This window comes from Vicugna pacos, chromosome 20 (assembly GCF_048564905.1).
Source record: "Vicugna pacos chromosome 20, VicPac4, whole genome shotgun sequence".
NCBI lineage: Eukaryota > Metazoa > Chordata > Mammalia > Artiodactyla > Camelidae > Vicugna > Vicugna pacos.
Window position 1 is genome coordinate 12,516,593 of NC_133006.1, and position 20,887 is coordinate 12,537,479.

General features: G+C 40.8%; 1 protein-coding gene across 3 annotated transcripts in view; it reads left to right on the top strand.

Moving 5' to 3' along the window:
- CYP39A1 (cytochrome P450 family 39 subfamily A member 1) overlaps nucleotides 1-20,887 on the top strand; it is a 57,881-nt gene that overhangs the window by 19,452 nt on the left and 17,542 nt on the right. For all 3 annotated transcript variants that reach the window (XM_072944870.1, XM_006201935.4, XM_072944871.1), the window contains 2 exons: nucleotides 5,063-5,153; nucleotides 16,862-16,995. In XM_072944870.1, coding sequence (XP_072800971.1) covers nucleotides 5,063-5,153; nucleotides 16,862-16,995 — 225 coding nt within the window. The remainder of the gene's footprint in view (nucleotides 1-5,062; nucleotides 5,154-16,861; nucleotides 16,996-20,887) is intronic.

The window sequence follows — 20,887 nt, forward strand, 5'->3', positions numbered from 1 at the left end:
CTTATTGGTTAAAAAAGGGGGGGATAATACAAACTTAGTATGTCCTAGACTTGGGTACTTAATAAGCGGTGAGCCTCACTTTCCTACGAGGTGGTTGTGAGGGTTCAAGGAGATAAACCTGGCTGCTCCCCAGTGAACGTGAGTTTTTGTCTTCCGCTTGACCCAGTCTCCCTCTGGGCGCCATTCCTGTTTGGATTACTTGGCATCGTGGTCCTGGAACCCACCCCGTGCATGGAGCTGGTGACACTGGAACTCACAACACTCCTGAAGAGAGTAGAGATTTTTGAGCCCTTTCTTTTGAAAGCTGTCACGAACGAGAGTGAAGCCCTGAGATTCGTCTGGCGCTTCGTGCTCCGTGCACGCTGCTTTCTTGCGTCAGGAGGGTCTCACATTCACTTAAGAGGCACTAATATTATTTGAGAAATTAAAGGGTAACCTTTTCATTTATTTGTTTTCTAGTAAACCAGAACATTTAACCCATCTCTAATGATAAATGTGGCTATTTTTCTTTTTTTTTTCCCCTAACAAATAGAAATAAGATGTGTGAAGTGTTATTTATTTCTCCTTCCTCTTGCGAAGCTTGTGGAAAGCTTTCTAAGTACAGAAATTCTCGTTTCCTTTAACCCATTACAAACTAATTGAGTAAAGAGAGAAAACAGAAAATCCTGGCTTCCCTGCTCAAATGCATGTCAGCCACTAAAATAAGTATTTCATTTGGCGTGGGCAAGTAAAAATGGTCCAATCTTTTCCCCTAATACTATTCTCTGATGTTTTTTCTTATACGATTTTCTTGGAAACTGATTAAGCAATAGCAAAATTAAAAAGAAAAAAAACAAAAAAACAAACAAAAAAAAAACAACCTCCCAAAGCAGGAACAAAACAGCCACTCCTGTCACAGGATTAATTCTCAAGATCTCATGAGAAAGGGACACAAAGCCCCGTTGATCTGACCTAGGGGAAATCGGTTCTTTGGAATTTGTTCCTGGCACTGGTGTGAAAGAATCTAAATCATTAATTTCAGAAGGGATGTAGTGTCTGATGATTAGCAACAGTTTCATCTTGCTGGCTCTTCCTGACCCTTTACAGAGGCAGCTGGTGTGCGGGCAGAGATCCTGGAATGGCTTTAGAGTCAGGTCCAAAGCCACATCCCAGCACTGGGTGACACTGGGCCAACTGTTTACCTATGAGCCTCAGTGTCCTTATCTATAAAACAGGATTAATGTTACCTACTTCGTAGGATATTGTGAACATTTTGTACATATATATACGTATTTTTTTTAAGAGAAGCAAGCCTTTACTTCCTTGTTTCACAAATAAAACTGAGTTGGCTGCAGCATTATATTCTTTAGAAGTGGAAACAGTCCCTAGTACAAAGTAGGTACTCAGTAAGTATTTGCTTTCCTTTCTTATAAAAAAGTTACACCATGGTTTCAATCAGAAATTACTCTCAGTGGCCCACTAATAGAAAACTGCCTTGGCTTCCAAAACCTGACCTCTCAAGTGCCCAGGGGTGGGAGTGGCCACTGCTGTCCCCACTCCTGTGACCTCCCATTGCCGTCCAGAGAGCGGCTGGACACCCTGCCAGAGTGCAGGTGTTGGGGCTGTCCTGTCCTGTGTGTAAGTCACGTTCCTCTCCTTTCTTCCACCCTGTGCTCTGTCTCAAGGCCCATGGAACTCAGAGCTCAGGCTTCAGACAGGCCTGGAACAGGGCGCCAGGAGGCTCTATTACGAGACCAAAGTCGGAGAACTTCAGTGGACCGACCCAAGATACTAACCATGATTTATGAAATTATTTCCATGGGAAAACCATTTCCGAGTTCCAAGACATTCCTGACTGCCAAATGAACCTTTAAAGAACATTTCCCCCAAAACTAATCTCAGAATTGATGTTTTACCGTTTTTAAACACTCTTGAGTCGTGACTGCCTCCCCCTTACCCCCACCCCACCCTCAGCTCCCCCGTCCCCCCCACAGCATTTCTTGTCCGTACCATCAGTTGCCTGTACATTTAGCTCTTTTTCCTCCTGTGTCAGTCTCATGTCCCCAGTTAGATGTGAAGGTTCTTTGTGCAGGTTGGATGTCTCATACAAATTTGTGTTTACATTGGCTGGTAGAAGACTATCTGGCCTGTGAATAAAGACTCCATCAATATTTGTTAAACCCTCTTTTGAATAAAAGATGCTGGGGGGCGTACTCAGTTCATCTTCTCCCTGACTCAGCCCACAGGGCTTTCTTCCCCATCTCCTCTCACCTTTGTTCTTACCTCTCCAAGGCCATGGAAAGACACTGTGGTGGCTGCTTCTGGTCAGTGAGCCAGGTGGCCCTTCTCCTCTTTGCCCAGCCCTCACCGAGGTCTTGAGCCCACTGGCAAGATACTAATTGGTATTCATGGGAGCCATTTTTAACTCTTTTCCCAGATGTGATGAGCAAAGACCCCAAGGTCCCATATTCTTATTTGTTGATTCAGTGATGTACATAAACTTCTTGTTTACTCTTTCCTCTTTTATATGCCTATTCCTTTCAAAAGAGTCATTCTTTTCATTAGAAAAAATTTTAAGTAGAAAATAATATAGATTTTTAGAAGAGAAATCTGTAAAGGAGGCATCAGAACAATAACTAACACCATTGGGCGGTCATTTACAGTTTAGCTGACTTCCTTGAGTTTGCCATAAAAATACGCATTTCCCAATTTTAGTGAATCTCTAAAACTCTAATCAAACACGTGAAACTCCGAGCCCCTCTTTTGTGTAACTGAAAATCTGTGTACTGTCACCAAGATTTATTTTTCCCACGCATGAGCTCATGACTCTAAATAAGATGGATTGAGCGTGGAGTGGTTATTAATTAAAGTCAACAACTCAGCACTTCTGCCTGTAGATGCTATAGAAAGAGCCCGAGAGGGGAGACTAGGGGGAGAGAGCTCTCGGAGCATGTTTCCTCAGCAGAAATGAATTAGATGGTCTCTAGGTTTAGTCTTTCCTAATATGGATGCCAGAGAGAGTGGGTCTCAGGACCATGGAGGCGCTGGTGCTGCCGTTCACTTAATTCATGTAAATGGCACCATGCTTATCCCTGCCGTATCAGTTTAAGGTCACCAGGAGGAAAACACTGAACACTACTGAATTTGCCTCTGTCCACGCACTTCCTTACGGGCGACTGCTCTTCCTCTTTTGACCACAGGGGGGAGCGCTGGGATTATTTAAAGTACTTAACGTTCCCTCCCCAAAGCGAAGAAGGCAAGTTACACCAAAAATGTTGGCTGAGCCTCTTCAGAACTGATTTTCTTAGATGAAATTTCTCTCACAATACATGTTTACAGAAGGAAAAATGAAAGGGAAACCCAAGCTTCTTTTAATGATTTAATACATGTTGCCTTTAATGTGTAACCTAAAAGTAGAAGCAAAAACATCTGAGTTAGTGGAAAGTTAATTTCTTTTTAAGGAAGGATAGTTTGTTGACAATCCTGTGTTAGTCTCAGATGCACAGCATAGAGATTCAGTATTTTTGCAGATTATACCCCATTGTAGGTTATTCCAAGATACTGTATATAATTCCCTGGGCTGTATATACAGTATATCCTTGATGCTTATCTATTTTTTTTAATATAGGAGTTTGTTATCTGTTAATCCCAGACCCCTAATTTGTCCCTCCCCTCTTCTCTCCCCGTTTGGTAACCACAAGTTTGTTTTCTGGATCAGAGTCTGTTTCTGTTTTGCTTGTCCATTCATTTGTATTATTCTTCAGGCTCCACACATTTGTATTATTCTTCAGGCTCCACATGTAAGTGACATCACATAGTGTTTGTTTTTCTGTGTCTGACTTATTTCACTCAGCATAATATTCTCTAAGTTTATTCATGTTGCTGCAAATGGCAGTATTTCATTCTTTTGTGGTTGAGTAATATTCCATTTTACACACACACACCACATCTTCTTAATCCAATCATATGTTGTCGGGTGCTTGGGTTGCTTCCAAGTCTTAATTATTATAAGTAGTGCTGCTGTGAATATTGGGGTGCATGTATCTTTTCAAATTAATGTTTTTGTGTTTTTTGAATATATACCCAGGAGGGGAATTGCTGGATCATGTGGTAGTTCTGTTTCTAGTTTTTAAAGGAGCCTCCATACTGTTCTCCACAGTGGCTGCACCAACAGTTTACAGGGTTTATATTCCCTTGTGAGGGAATTTATATTCCCACCAACAGTGTACGTGGGTTCCCTTTTCTCCACATCCTCACCAGCACTTGTTATTTGTAGACTTTTTGATGATGGCCACTCTAACTGGTATGAGGTGATACTTCATTGTAGTTTTGATTTGCATTTCTCCAATAATTAGTGATCTTGAGCATCTTTTCATGTGTCTGTTGGCCATCTGGATGTCTTTGATGTGTAGCAGTATAATTTTATCTTATAATACAACAATGAGGAAAGATAGGAAATAATTCTGATTGGTCTAGAGCGAGAACTTGAACACATGCTCTGTTCAGTGATACCCTGGGAACTTGCAAGCTTGTCCAGTTGGGTGTGAAAGGACCCTATTTTTGATATTGAGTACTCTTATAATTGAGCTTATGAGATTTTAGGGATAGTTTCTGGGAATTATTTAAAATTGCCATGTTTCATATGCAGAATATATGATTTGTTGGTTTATTTGTATTGTGAGGAAATTAAATCTTGAAAATATCTTGGTTTTGGATTAACATTCCTACGTGTCATAATTTGTTGTTTCTAAATATCTACTGTGTGCCTGTGTAACATTTTATATTGCGTATTAGTAAAATTAAAAAATCCTGCTTTCCCCATTTTTAGTGAAGATAGTTTAATCTATAAAAACAATATGGTGAAACTATAGTAACAGAATAAAATTATAAATTTGACTCCTTGGAGATAACATCTCTTTTGTTCATAAAATCTACTTGTTTTCAAAGATGCTGTTTACTAACATGCTTTTAAACTTAATGTAAATATTTTCTCTGTTTCTTTTAGATGTTTGTGGCTAATACTGGGTCTGGTTTTGCTCACTTTCCACGCTTACATTTTTTGATGTACATTTTTCTTTTTAAGGTTACGTTTTGGACACTTGGGTTTGTCCTCTCTCATCCCAGTATCCACAGGACCATTATGGAAGGCATATCATCTGTGTTTGGCACAGCAGGTACTAAAATCGAATTAAAATGCATAATTGAAGAGACATCTAATAATGTGTGCTTGTCACACGTTGTGGGCAAAGTTAAATGCCCGTAATTTTACAGAGTTTCAAAATAGTCCAAATTGAACATAATTTGTTATGTGTTTCAGGATGTAAACTGATCAGGTAGAATCCTAGAATTTAATCACTGTTGAGGATTTTGGATGTCATCTAGTCCAACTCCCTTATTTTCCAAATGGTGAAATAGATCATGATTTGCCCAACTTCCTTACTTAAACATAAATATATAATTCACAGGGTATTTCTTCTAATCTCTCGACCCCTCACCTCAATTGAGCTACAAGACCATAGTTTTGGAATTCAGGATTTTCCAGATTTTATAAAAGTAACATGGTGCACATTCTATATATTTCTTAACAGTACTAATAGGGTGTATGGCTGTGAGGTAAGGTTATACCACCAAAGGGATTATTTTAAAAGTTACAGTTGTTAGAGGTTTTGGGGGTTGAAACTGCAAGTACAGATTGCTATCTTGCCCTTTTTGGTTCAGATTTGGGCTCTTAAATTGTCATCTGTTTCAAAAAACAGAAATAAGCTTGAATGGGGAGGGTCCCACTACTTGTTTATTCAGCATAATTTGACCTGTTTGGGGGTAGATGTAAAGAAAACTGTAAAATGTCAAAGTATGTCTTCTGAAATAGAAAACAATAAATAACTTGGTTTTGTTGGAAGAATACAATATAATGGGAACACAAAATGTATGATGCCAATTAACAGTTATCCCTTCTCCCCTTCATGATTGAAGAAAATAGTTTATTTGGATTTTTTGATTTGATTTTTCCTGCTTCTTATCGAGTTAAACCGACATTCAAATTGGCATGACCAACATGAATATTGAAACCATGAGTGTGAATCAGTAGATGCTAGACTGTATTTCTTAGAAACAGTGAACATGAGAACCGTCGAGCACTGACAATGCTAGCCGGTTAGATTCTGGAGATACATTGGTGGTCGAAAGAGACGATGCCCTGCCTTTGTGGGGCTTACATCTCCAAAGCTCATGGAAATGTGCATGCCTGCATGCCTGCACGTGACAAAGGGAACGTGTCCTCGATCGTCACACACTCACCTTTATCTTACTAGAAATAAAAAGGTAGGGACAGGGCTGTCTGGGATAATGCAGGGAGCCTATTTGGCCCAAAGGCCACAACAAAAGTGTTACATTAATTGAAATTTCTACTGTGCTTGAATCGTGAGCTACTGAACACAGTTCTGATGGAGAAAGACAACGCGTTTTCTCTTTTTCTGTATTCTTGTTTCTTTTTGAAACCTGTTATTCTCCTCTGACAGAAAACATGTTGAGCAGTGGTGCCAGTGTGCCAGCTATGCTCTCAGTGCTTTCAGTTTATGAGACTTGTAGAACTGAAATCAGTTTAGAATATATCAAACTGTTTTTGCCATGCTTATACAGAAGCAGTTCAGATCAATTCATGCAAAAGATGCATCAGCTCGAGAAATGAGGTGTTCTGAGAGGATGCCCTTTGGAGGCTGATACCGAGGAAGATACCCATGTTCCCATAAAAAAGATGCTGTCAGAGAAAGAACAGTGAAGTGCATGACATAAGAATCTGACTCAGGACGGCTGTTCTCCCTTTCTTATGCTCTTTTCCATCACAAGATTACCTTTTCCTTCTTTGGAGATGTCCTCTGTGAATTTCCAACTCCGCATCTCTCTCGCCTCAACACTTGCCACTAGAGGCCATCCCAGGCACTTTACCCAACTTTCCTGTAAAATGGGTCTTAGGGTAAAAGCTGCTACTGAATATTTGGTCCTTTGTGTCTGACTTCTTTCACTTAGCATAATGTTATATTTATATGATGATGTTTTACATTAATGGATTTTCAAGTATTGAACCACCCTTGCATTCCTGGGATACGTCTTTAGTCATGGTATATAATTCATATAAAACATAAGATTTTTACATATATTGCTGGATTCAATCTGTTAGTACTTTGTTGAAGAATTTTGCATCTATATTAATAATTTATACTGATCTATAGTTTTCTTTCTTATGAGAAAACTGGTTTTGGTATTAGAGCAATTCTGGCTTTATAGAATGCCTTCCGAAGTATTCCCTCCTCTTCTGTTTTTTGGAAGAGTTTGTGAAGAATTAATGTTAATTCTTCTGTAACCACATGGTAGAATTCACCCAGTGAAGTGATCTGGTCCAGAAATTTTCTTTTGGATAAGTTTTTTTGATTTGTTTCATTTCTCCACTTGTTAAAGGTCTCTCCAGATTATGTATTTCTTCTTTTTAAAATTTGAGCTATAGCTGACATATAACATTGTATTACAAAATTTTCATTGGATAAGAGTCAGAAATTTGATTCATGATTTTCAATCCTTTCACTCACTAATTATGTGACTTTGGATAAAAGAGAAAATTTACTCAGAGCTGACCAATTGTGTTCTGATTTAGCAGCAGTTCCAACTGGGGACATACCAACACTGTCAAGTGACCAGATGCTACCCTACATGGTGACACTGACTCAGTGGCTGCACTCGCCATGCACTGATCTCTGCTCGTAATTATAAACAAGCATGAAAAGTAGCAGAATGATAAATGAGGCCCAGATCCTATGGCAATGTTCTTGGCAAATTCCATGTTGTTTGCATTATTTTAATCGGTTCATCAGTGTTACTTCATTGCGTTTCAACATTTTCATTTATTCTTGAAATCTTCTGTGTGGTCACCTCTTACCCATATTACAACACATATGCAACTTTTATCCACTTGGATGTGTCCCAGTACCATCTTGCTAACCCGTAACAACATTCTTGGAAGACTCCATCACGGCACATCAGAAGCCTGAGTCCCTCCAGCTAACTGGAGTCACTCACTCTCGTTACCCCTCCGCAGCCTGCCAGGGCTCCATGGCTGATAGCCAGAGTTGTGTCTGTGATAGATTTTTGGCCCTTATGCTGCACGTCGACCAGAATATTGAGGAAAGAGATCAAGTAGCAGAGCCAAGGCCACTCCCATGGAGCTATGAGTGCAGGAAAGTTACTTTATTTAAAAAAAATTCTCTCCACTCCCACTGTCAGCTTAACAATATGAACCTAATGTCGAGATTTTGGAGGCAATAGCGTATCATACAGGAAATGTGTTACATAGCCTCTTTTTCCCTTTGCCAGCCCAGCTTTTGAAAATCCTAGAATGGACCAGAAAACGTTAAATTATGCCAGAGCTTTTCACAAATTTACTTCTTATTCATCGACCTTGAAGAACACATGTAGATTACCTAAGAAAGTATTTATAAATGCAGGAGGTTTTATTCAAAATCCCCTCCAAATAGACAGTTTTGTTGTCTTCTTTCCCCCTTGGCCTTAAAGACCAAGATGGCGTCATTTTGAAGCCCGCAACTTGCTGCTTTCCAAGCCGCTAATCCAGGCACAAAGACCAAGGTGAAAACTTGCATGTGTGACATCTGGCCCGTGAGGGATTTCCCAGGAGGCTGCATTTCCTCCACCGTCTTCTGCCCCTGTTACCTGGAGTGTGTCTTGTGACACTGTTCAAGTCAGGAGATGTGGTGCGAGGTCCTGCTCTCCTCATGCGCTGCCTGGCCTCGGCAGGTGGGGAGGGACGCCTCCGAGGGCTGCAGGTTATTTACGAGCTTCGGGGCAGGCCCTGCTCTGGCACTTCTCATGTTACTGAGCCTTACACTGTCTCACCCCAGAGTAGCACTGCTAATCTGCTTTATTTATTCTCTGCATTCTTCATTTGGACACAGTTCTTTTTTCAGAGTGTTCTGCTGGAGAATTATTCAGGCATTTAGATAATTTTTTTGCCCTCTTTAGAAAACACTGAGATAAAGGTATTCAAGCCGGGTCAGCATCTCTCCAGAGAACACAGTCTAAAAATTGAGCATCGCTCTGCAGAGTTTATAACGAAAATTTTAGATCAAAATTGACTTTTACCTTTTAATATCTACCCAGTGTTGTCTTGTCTCTTCAATGTCACTACCTTTTATTTATTATGTCCTTTATTCCTTGAAAAAAGCATAGCTGTGAAGAAGGCTTCATTTTATATTCCAGTAAATATAGGAATTGATAACCTCTGTTTAACACATGAAAGAAATATTTCTGCAAATAACATAAGGTATTTATTTTTCAGAAGAGAATCTTATTTGGTTGACTTGGTGTAGTGGCATTAAACTTTTCTTTAAGTGACAGAGTGAGATTTGGTATATTTTTACATGTGCGTGTACAGATGGAAGAAAGGGTGGGGAGGGTCAGTCTTCCGACTCTTGACTCCTTATCTCCCCTCTGTCTTAATAACCTGCTCTGAGCACTGCTGCAGTCCTTGGTATCTTTCTCAATTCATCGTTATCACTGCCTCTTTCATTCTTGGTCTGTAGTTGTGAACATCAGAGTGAAGCTGCTGAGCAGAGTCTACCTCCAAACGGTTATTGCTTAGAATTTTTCAATAGGTGTCAAGCAGAGCACCGTGCGCTGGTTGCCAAATACCGGGGGAGGACTCCAAACACTCCTGCCCATTACGTCTCGGAATCAGAGTTGCCAAGGGATGCACAGCGCCATCCAGCGCGGGATGGAGCAGTGCTGTTTTCACATAGAGAAGAAACAGAGCAAGACCTGTGGCCCCTGCGCACCCCTCTCATCCCGCAGGGGAAGGAACCCTGTCCTTCCCTTGGAGGACAGCTGTCACAGTGAGGTGGGACAGGTGCTATATTCTGCACACACTTTAAGCTGAGACAAGAGTACTCACGGCCCCCAAAACAAGGAAAGAGGTTCCCACACTAGGTGACAGGCCTGGCGCAGACTGGGCTCTTCGTCTCTTGGCGAGGACGTGTCCCGGGCCCAGGGCCCCTCTTATGCAGCTAAGTTGGGGCTGAAAGGCTCTGAGCATGAGACTGGCTCTCCTAACAATAGGACTATGTGTCTTTGATAATAAAAACGTATCCTAAAGCCTTCAGGTGCCAAAAAGTCATCGCCAACCGTGGGAAAGTCAGAAGAACCGGAGCTGCAGGTCCAGAGTTGGCTGAGGTGTTTGGAAGAAGCTGGTGGCTAGAGGGGAGAGCTGAAGGAGGTGAGGCTTGCCGGCCTCCGGCTACAATCCCTCAAGCCCTGATGCCCACGTTCACCGCCCCCGGGCACGCTCCAGGCTTAGTCTCTGCTTTCCCCAGTCTGCATCCACCACCACCACCTTAAGCTGCTGTTAAGCCTGCCTTCCCACTTGGCATGCATCTTTCCTATTCCTTTAACTGGTGTTTCTCTTACACAAAGACATTGGTTTGGGGCAGGACCTAGTTGGATGAAGCTATATCATTTTTTAAAATATACATTTTTTTAAACTATCACAAAAAGTCGAAAAAATCTATGAAACAAGAGCTGCTTCTTTGAAAAGATAAACAAATTGATAAATTTTTAGCCAGATCATCCAGATAAGAAAGAGAGGGCCCAAATAAATAAAATCAGAAGTGGAAGAGGAATCACAACTGACACCACAGAAATACAAAGGACCATAAGAGATTACTGCAAACAAATACGTGTTGACAAACTGGACAACCTGGAAGAAATGGATAAATTCCCAGAATCAGGAATCAGTAAGTAATGGGCCCATTATGACTGCTCTGGCTGGTCCAAAGGAGACCCTCCCTCAGCCTGAAGAGCCCGAGTTTGTAGAGGTGAGGAGGTGGCTCCGTGCTCGTCGTGAGGCACTTCCTGGGTCCTGCCCTTCTCTCCTTCATATGGTCTTAGACCACAAATTCTCCAAGAATTAATGTTTATCCTTGAGATACAGGTGTGTCTCTGTTGCACGCATGTGATTTTAAAAAGAAATATTTGGGAGCGAACATAGAATTCTTTCTTTTTGAAATCGAATTTTTGAAGGGTCTTTCAGAATAATAAGCTTACAGCTGCTGGATATGGCAGTGCAAGCTTTGTGTTTTGAAAAAACGTGGGACTATCTTATCTTCTGCATGAGTGTTTTCACCTCTGGAACTTCCCTGGGTGGACCTCCTTCGACGGACCTTTACTTCACCTGCGAGAGGTTTCTGTGAGATACCTGAATGAGGCGGCAGGACTTCACCTCCAAGGATCCACTGGACTCTTTCTGTAATTAACTCGTTATCTTTTTCTTCTCTCTCTCTCCCTCTCTGCCTTTGGTATTGGGAAAAATAATATTTACTCCCTGGGGACAGTTCAGTCCCAGACATTATCGGCCACATGAAGGGAAAGTTGGGTCTTCTGGTGCAGGATAATTGATGATCGTAATTTGCCCCTTGCTTAATGAACTTCGCTGTGCAGCCTTGCAGTCACTGACTCCTGTCTCAGTCATCTGTCTCTGTCCCCGTGACTCTTTGTTTCTCTCTCCTGGTTTACTTACCCCTGTTCTAGGCAGTTTCTCCCGCTGTGTCTTAGTCCTCAGGTATAGAAGGAAATACATGTTTGGAGGAGGGGAAAGGTCACTGGGGTCTCTACCCAAAGTTTAAAGTTGATTTTCCTTTCCTATAATCAAAGGTCAGTTTCACAGTATTTCTTTTTACATTTAAAAGAATAACTGCAGGAAGGGGTTCACTGCTGTCCCCACGTGGGAGACAAGTCACCAAACAAATCTGCCTATCAGTAAAAATTTCCAGCAATCTGTAATTAGCACATTCTCATTGCCTGTAAGTGACTGACAGAGGGTCACTGAAGACGTAAAACCTACTATGAAGGATCTTACCTACTTCGGGACATTTCATTCACTCTTATTCTTTCTGAGATGAGCTAACCTTTTCCAGTGACCGTAGGTGTCTTCTGAGAAGAAAACAGCAGTTTTGTGAATCTATGAAAATATTCCTGGAATAAAGTAGCGCTATAATTTAAAAAAAGTTGAAGATTTCTTATCATACTGAAACTTTTTAAATTCCTGAAATGAAGGAAAAGGAGGTAAGGTACTACTTTTATATTCCTCTGGAATGCTGTAAAATCTTTTCTTGCTCTTTCTCTTTAGCTTTGTCTCTGTTTTCTAAAAACAGATTTTTTTTTCAGGAGCTTCTCTTGAGGTCTCCGGTTGAGACAATGTACCAGGAACCTAGTTTCCTACCCTTGTTCTCTGACAGCGAGCAATGCCATTGTTTCATCTCCTTTTAGCAGAAGTCATAGAAATGCTGGATTTTTTTTCAAAGCTATTACATAATTTCCCCAAATAACTAAACACCAACTTTTATTATTTGATAGTGCTCTTTAGATAAATTGTTATAAAATTTGGGAAGCAAATTTCATGACCAAATTTTGCTAGGAATCAGCATTAAGGTTATTACATCATATTCTTTATCTTTTCAGCCTTTATCTCATGCATTTTTTTATCCCAGTTCCCACCCCTCCACATATACTATGACCTTTTGCACACACCTTTATTTTAAACATTCTAAACAAGCTCTCTACAAATATGAGAAGACAGCCTCTGTGAAGGAAAACGCCCTTACAGCACAGAACAGCACACAGAACTGGGAATCCACGCTTTCCAAAGTAAAGAGAGAGGCGGGGGGATGTGTAGAGGCGCCCACTCTAAATTTCAGTGGCGTTTACCGTTCACTTCTCGTCATCTCTCTGTGTGTCCCTTAGTGGATAGATACCCGTCTTTCATTTGTGGGGAAGTATTCACCCCCACCTTCTGATTCAGCCTCCTCAGAACTGTCTCACATACAAGTGTATACTCAGCAAATGCCTCCCATTCTTTTTTTTTTTTTTTGGTCAAAACATGGGTTATTTTTCCAAAATTGTTAAATCTGAATGTAATATTATTCCAGGACTATAGGAACCAAATTTTTATATTTTGTATTTTGTGTGTTTATTTATTTACTCTGTGTGTGTGTGTGTGTGTGTGTGTGTGTAACGGGGCGGGAGCTTGAAATACAAAGGAGCTGGAGAACCTGTCTCTCAAAGAAGGACCTACTTTAGTGAATCTATTTGAGTCATGTTCTTTTTTTTTTTAAGCCCAATAAGTCATATTTTTCCGGTTAATTTTGGAATTTACTTTTTTGTTCTGCCTGGGTGAGTGCTACTCACCCTTCCAGGTTTGGCTGAAACTCCAGCCCTTGGCAAGAGGGGATGAACACCACTGACACTCGAGTCCTCTCTTCTGAAGCCTTTGTTACGGTTATTTATATCCTGATATTATTTTGTGTCCAAGCTCCTTGAAGACAGTGACTATGTCTTTCTCACTGGTTTCTCCTGTTCGGGGAGGCAGTGGGACACTGTGAGCGAGGGTGAGGGCTTGCAGTGTGGACAGACACAGGTCTGAAGCCTGCTCTGCACTTTCAAGCTTCTCCTTGGACCCGTGATGGCTTGATAGCTGGAAGATGGTAAGAGGAATCAATGAAGTGGTCCACAGTGTTTGTGACATAAAATGGTCAATAAACTAGTATTACTCTCGTCCTCTCTCTTACAGCACCCATCCTTGGGCTAGCATGTAACAGATGTGAGGCAGATTTATATGGAGTGAATAAATGGCTGAAGGAATAGAACTTTAATCTATTATACGTCCTTAACAGATACAATTTACAGTTTCTGTGTCCCAACATGCTTGTCATCGTGTCCATGGAATCCCAAAACTATATATAATATTTTAGAAACATTCTTTGCTATTTCTGAATTCAAGAATCATTCTTTCTCTTTTATTTGGTTTCAGATAGTCTATGACTTGATTTGACTTTTATTTGCATTTATGCCAAGAGTTAAACAAACAGATGCTTTCTGCATTCTACCCTGGATCACCCACCGTTTCCTCCCTGGCTGTCTTCTGTACTGGTCCCAGCTTCCACTAGGCCCTGGCCCTTGTGATGGTTATGTTGGCCTTCTTCCAAGTGGAGGCTTCTAATTTTGGAGTCAAAACACTGGAAGAACAAACCACAGATGTGCATTGAAATATGCACAGTATGGGTACAGAGCCATTTCTAAGAGTTATAATAAGAAAAGGTCTTTAACCTAAAGATGTTGTTTGAAAACAACATAGTTCCCTTATGTTTTCTTTGTCTAGTCTGAGAACACCACCTTATTTTTCCTACATCACACTGGGATTTGAAAAAACAAAAAATATTTTATCAAAACTTTTATTTTCCAAGTGTAGTCCACATCTCTCCTACATTTATAGGTCATAATAGATTCTAAATATTATTTTCAACTCAAAACAAGCTTTTGTTTCTGTATTATATAATGCAGACTGTTTTTTGCACTTTCTAATTCAATTAGCCTAATAAGGATACTTAATAAAAAACCTTTCTCCAAAAGAAGATCAGAAACTTCACCATCACTAGAGCCTAGACTTTTATCAAGGCCAAAATTATGTCTGTCCCATAACAGTTGGTCACTTTGGAGTCACACAAATCTGATTTCAAGCAGAAATTCTGACCGTTGGTAGTCATTTATTCTTGAGCAAGTAGGGAAATATGTATTTTCTGTGTCCTATAGCTGCAGTAAAGTTAAAAAAAAAAAGTAAGTACAGGGCTTGTTTGATAAATTTGTCTAATGTAGATGCTCTAAATAGATATTTAAGGGGAGAAAACACTTTTTAAAGTAAGATTTAAAATCTAAATTGTAGGTTACTGCTACTTTTATAATGTCCATTTGGCAAGGAAGCTAGGGCCACCTTGGTTTCCAAGCTAACGTTGAAACTGGTCTGAACCCCCTCCCAGGGTTCTAAGGATCCTTGCGGGGAGAAGCGGCTGGGGCGGCCCGGAGCGGAGGCCTGGGCCTTCCTCCTGCCTTCGGCCTCGCATTTCCTGGCTTCTCCACTTCTGCTCTCTTTTCCCTTCTGCACGTTCTGACTCCTTTCCCTGTTGTATTGCCTCCTCGACATCACCAAGACTTTATTTCCCAAGTGTTAACTTAAGGACGTGCATTAGCCGACTTTATTAAAATATTAAAAATACAGGACAAGGAAAGGGGAAATTACACAGTAGCCAGAAATAACTTGAAATTGAGTACTATGACATAAAGGTGAGTTTTCTGCTCTTAAAAGTTCCACCTGCCATTTTGCCCACGAAGAGTTTTATTTCATCTTCTAGGTTGTCGGTTACCTGCCCCACAGTGGGGTCCCCTCTCCTCTGGCAGCCCTCCAGCCCCGCCTTACTTACCTGGAGACCCCAGCAGCCCCGCCTCCCTCTGGCTTCCTCTGCAGAGCCACTGGCTCTCCCCTCCCCTTCGTCACCACAGCCATTCAAGGTGGCCCCCACAGGGCTTCATCTTCTAATATATGCCACTAGGCAGTGGTCTTCTTTCTAATTTCTTTTCTTTTTTTTATTAACCCAAGTTAAACAAGTTAAACAGTCTAAAAGAATTTCAGATCCCCTCGTACATTGTAAAAGCAATGTCCTAAAGTTTGTTATCCTGTGTTTCAATACCGTCCCTGCTTTCAGCTATCAGAGAGTATTTTACATCTCAGAATGGTTTCCTTGCCTGCACGGTATGCCAGTTAGCTGCGTGCTGGTCCCCGACCTCCTAGGCTATATTGCAAGGACGCCATCGTTTTTGTAACCCTGGTGGAGCTGGACTCGACTCCAGGCTCTCACTCGCTGCTCAACAATCTGTCAAGTTAAATGGAGTGTGTGGACGCCCCTGTGGGGCTTAATAGAACCAGAGCTCAAAAACCCTGGTTCCCAGACTCCACTAACCAAAAGCATTTGCTCTGACTCCTCAGGAATTCCGCACGTATTGACAGCGAAGGTTTCCCAGGCAGCACTCACCCAGCCCTCTCCTGCGGGACGGGCTGCGCTTAGAACGAGCCTCACCCAGCGCGACAAGAAACGAGGCAGGGGACCCACATTCCACTCTTACCTCCTCGTTCCCAGTGCAGTTGGGAAGCAAATGTGAAAGCTGGTTTCATTAAACTGACAATGCTGTTGACTTTTATTAAGCAAAAACTGTCGAAAGCAAATTGAAAGCTGAGTTGTTTTAAGTCATTTTCAAAATGTAAACATTTTACTTGAAATATCATCAGTTAAACTGTCTAATTTGACCCTAGGCCCTGACCATACTTTGGTCCATAAAAAGATCAGCCACATTGCTTCTTCAAGGGCCTTCAATCTAAATATTAGCCAAAGTATGCAGCTTGCAGTAGAGACATTTAATGCACTCGTGTTGAGAGAGTGCATCACTCTCTGTGAAATACACGGGTCCCACCCCCACTTCCCTAATACTCTTTTTGGGCCTTCTGAAATGTATGGTTAAAAATCAAAAGCAAAAACAAAAACAAATCAGCAGGGAAGAGATAGAAGAAGGAAGTCAGGTGGCTTCTCAGATCTTTTACTTTGTATTTTGATGCCAGTCTATTTTTTTTTGTTTTTGCTCTTTCCTTAAGTGGAATGAGAATGTTACCAAGAAAGAATGAGTAAAAACCAAACACCTTTCTGACAGGGACTACCTCGGCTGTTTGTTAGCCACAGGACTGTGAGAACCGAGGTTGGATGCCAATCCATCACGTTACAGTCATCAACCCTGGTTTAGATTTTTATGCCATACATTGCATCTTGGTATGGAGAACATGATAAAAAAAGAGGCAATAAATGACTAAACTCACTATGCAAACGTAACAGTAATAGTAACACTTGATGCCAGAGGCAGTATTTAACCAATATTGATGAACTTACATAAAATCACTTCCTGGACTCCTTAAGTCCATCTCTTTTTTTTATTATTATTCTCTTTGCAGGTAAAGAAAAGATTGAAGTGTCTGAGGATGACTTGAAGAAACTCCCTCTAATTAAATGGTGCATTTTGGAAACCATTCGTTTAAGAGCCCCTGGTGTCATTACTAGAAAAGTGACGAAGCCCATTGAAATTTTGGTGAGCTTGGTTTTGTCTTAAAATAATGAACTTTGTAGAAAAAAAAATAGTAGATATGTTGCCTACTTATTGTTAGATGGTTTCTTTAGTTCCATTAAGAACTAAGTGACCCTGGTACAGGTTACTAATAAGAGTTGTGCAGCAACATTTTGCTAATATAAATATTTACCTGTTGGCAATGATTTTAGCTAAAACATAACTGTTTCAAGAACTTTTTGGCTATGTGATTCTTTATCAGAATTACTATAATCCTGTGTCCATTGAGCAGGTGGGTTGGGTAGCCTGTTCTCTGCTGAACCAGCCAGGGAATATTCCTGAGCTGGAACAGCTTGAGGAGTTGAGGGTGTGAGGGAAATCCTTTAGGATAACTGGAAGGCAGTTTCAGGCCACAGATCACAGATGCAGGAACAGACAGCAGGAATGCCGTGGATAATAGTGACCGACATTAGTAATTAGCACCTGAGCTAAGGGATCGAGGTTCTTTCCATGGGCAAAGTAGGAGAATGTTCACACGTGCACCATGAAAGGTATGTGCACATAGCAGACACCCAGTTCAATATTTGGTGAATCAATCAGGCAGAACAAATATCTTTTTTCTTTAGAATGATTGACTTGGGGCCTGAATTATCCGGATAGACTGCATTTAGTCAGCCCTCCACTCTTGTTAGCCTTGTTGTTGTTGTTGTTAGCTTTTTTAATATACACCTTGAAAACACTTGGATTTAAATCAAGAAAATTTTGTAGTAGTGGAACGCAAAAGAGGCAAAAAAAAAAAAAATCCAAATTTTATACAAGTTGCAACTTGCTAAACCCAAAGGAAACATGGTTTATTTGATTGATCCTATGTAAATTGTAGCATTCAGTTTCTGTGGGATTTTTACAGTTTTTGCTTTTAAATAATCAAATTATTAATTACTTTAAACTATGAGTATAAAAGAGTATAAATATATGTATTCTATATTGAGAGGAAATAGACAACTTGGGGCAGTTAAGTAGAGCAATGCGTTTATTACTCTGAATTTTTCTATATTTGTCATTGAACTTTATTAAGCTTTATGTGTATTCTGGCTAGTAAATTAATTAGCTGAATGGCAGAATAGTTATTTGTCTGACAAATAAGTGGGTCTTTTGATTGCTATTTTAAACATACAGGTCCTATACAAGTTTTGTTAGGTTTATACCTATATATTTCAGTTATTTTGGAGTTCTTGTAAATGGTGTTTCTGGAAACATTGATTCTCCATTGTACGTTACTTGTCTGCAGGAATACAGTTGATTTTTGTGTGTTGATCTTGTATCCGAAACTTTACTAAATCCACTTACTGGTCCTAAGAGTGGTGTTGTAGATTCCTTGGGAGTTTCTGTGTAGACAATATTTTGATTTCTTCCTCTCCTATCTATCTACATACCTTTCGTTTCTTTTTACTGCCTTATTGCACTTGGCTCTAACTTACCGCATTATGTTGAATAATGTTGGTGACAGCAGGTATCCTTCCCTTGTTCCTGATCTTAAGGGGAAAGCATGTAGTCTTTCCCCATTACGTATGATGTGAGCTATAGGTTTTTGGAGATGCTCCTTATCAAGTTGAGGAAAGTTCCCTCTATTTCTAATTTCCTGAGAATTTAAATCATAAATGGACGTTGGCTTTTATCCAGTGCTTTTTCTGCATCAGTTGATATAATCATACTTTTTTTCTTCTTCAACCTTTTCATGTGGTGGGTTACATTTACTGAGCTTTGAGTGTTGAACCAACCTCTCATACCTGGTATAAATCTCTTTGATGATGGTATATAATTCTTTCTATATGCTGTTAGATTAACTTTGCTACTATTTTGTTGATCTGTTATTTAGTAATAGATCCCAAGTCATTTTCTGTGTCAATAAAAGACATCTACAGCATTTTGAATTGCAGTGTAATCTAATGTATGGACCTAGAGTGAATCCATATACGTATTCAAGAACAGGGAACTGTTATAAACAGTGCAAAGATGGACATTCCTACAGCTAAGTATTTGTGCACATTACCGATTATTTTCCTTAGTATAAATTTATATAACTTGGTTCTTTTAAGCTTCAGGTATTGTCTAAAACAGGTGGAATGTCTCTGCTGAATATATGAACATGTTCCCAGGAATCTGGATGATGGAAGACATTTCAGATGGGATCATCTCTGTCAAGTAGGGGCAGAGGCTCACATTTTCTGTCCTGCGGGCCAGCTGGTCAGGGTTCCTTGCTGTGGGCGCTGAAGTATTCACTGCTCTTCCCTAGTGGAGTCTGAGCAGGTCCGATTTTTGCTCCTGTAACCATTACTTTCTTTTTTTTTTTCTGAATAAGTGAAAATGGTCAAACACTGTCTGCTTTCTTTGATTTGCTCTATTCCAAGAGCAAAGAGGAAAAAAAAAATTTTTAAGTGTTGGAAAATATGAATAATTAAGAAATTTTAATTATCTTCTCAAGGTATTAAAATATGCAGTAAAACTACACTAATTAAAGTGGCATATACTGGTGTCAGACCAGTATGTTTAAAAATAATAATAACGACAACAAAAAACTAAAACTACCCTTACTAGGTAAAGCACCAGAGGGAAGTCTGGCCAGTTGATGGCTGTCTTTTGTTGTCTGCACTCTGGTTGTTTTCCTTTCTAGTTTTATCTATTTTTCTGAATTTTCCAAAATTTCTAGGGAGCAGTTTTTAATCACACGAAAGAGTATACTTTTAATTTTTAAAATACTTTTTTTTTTTTTAGCAACTAATACCAACCAAGCTCCTGACCAAGGTTAGAAAGAAAGTGTTCTTTGGGGCTCCTCTGATTGATACGTTACCTTTACAGAATTCCTCTTTTCTCAAGAGTCTGCATTCTTTGCACCCACTTCGGTCTTAGCATCCTTCTTGAGTCACAGCAGAGACTCCTTCTCGCCCCTCTCAGAGAGCCCATCTCCAGACTAGCAGACGAAGCTCATCTGGCCTCACAGCATCCCCGTGTGGTGGGCTGGCCAGGTTTGCCTCTGTCTACCTGGCAGGTGCGGTTATGGCGAGACAGAGTTGTGACTTCCCCTTGCTGCGATCTGTGTCCCTGTACTCTGTTTTGTCTCCCTCTTGGGCTTTCTCTTCATCTGCCATGTTAACAACGACAGGGCTGTTTGAAGTGGGCGTGATAATGTCCGTTTGCTCAGAGGGTTCCTTTGATACAACCAGCTTTCACATTCTTTTCTGCAGCTCATCAGCCTGGCTTTTGCTGCTGCAACGGGGACTTCTGTCTGGTCTTCTCCCTGTTGTTAATGTGAACACTCTTACTGAGGCCTCCTTTTAAGTCTTCCTGTACTAGCCTGTTTTGTAGGAGGGACCATCAGCATCTCCACATCATGATCATAGGTCAGCAGCCACCGAAGAGGGCTGTCAAGGGGAGGGGAAGGGCAGCAGCTGCCTGGATTGGACGCATACCCCACGGCTGCCCCCAAACCCATCAGGGCCCTCCCCAGCTGATTTCAGAGCCAGTCCTGATCCCTCTAAGCCTCAGTTCCAGCAGAGCTAGAGCAAAACTGGGCTCTCACAGGTCTCTTTCTGCTTTCAAAACGGTAAGAAGGTACAAGCACAAGCCTCCGTCTCTCCCCGTTTTGATCTGACCCTCTCCAGCCATCCTGGTACTCAGCTCCCATTGGAGCCAACAGGGCTTCTCTTGGGTTAAAAGCACGATGAATCCCTCCCTCCCCACACTCCACTCGCTGCTCCTGTAAAAAGACATGGTTTTAATTGCAAGGTGCCAACGTTCTAGATACATCGACATGAAGTAAGTATTTTGCAGACAGCTGGAGGACACTTCACAGTTATGCAGGGTGAAACAGGTGTGCCTTCTGATGATCGCCAATGGGAGTTACTAATAAAATGTCTTC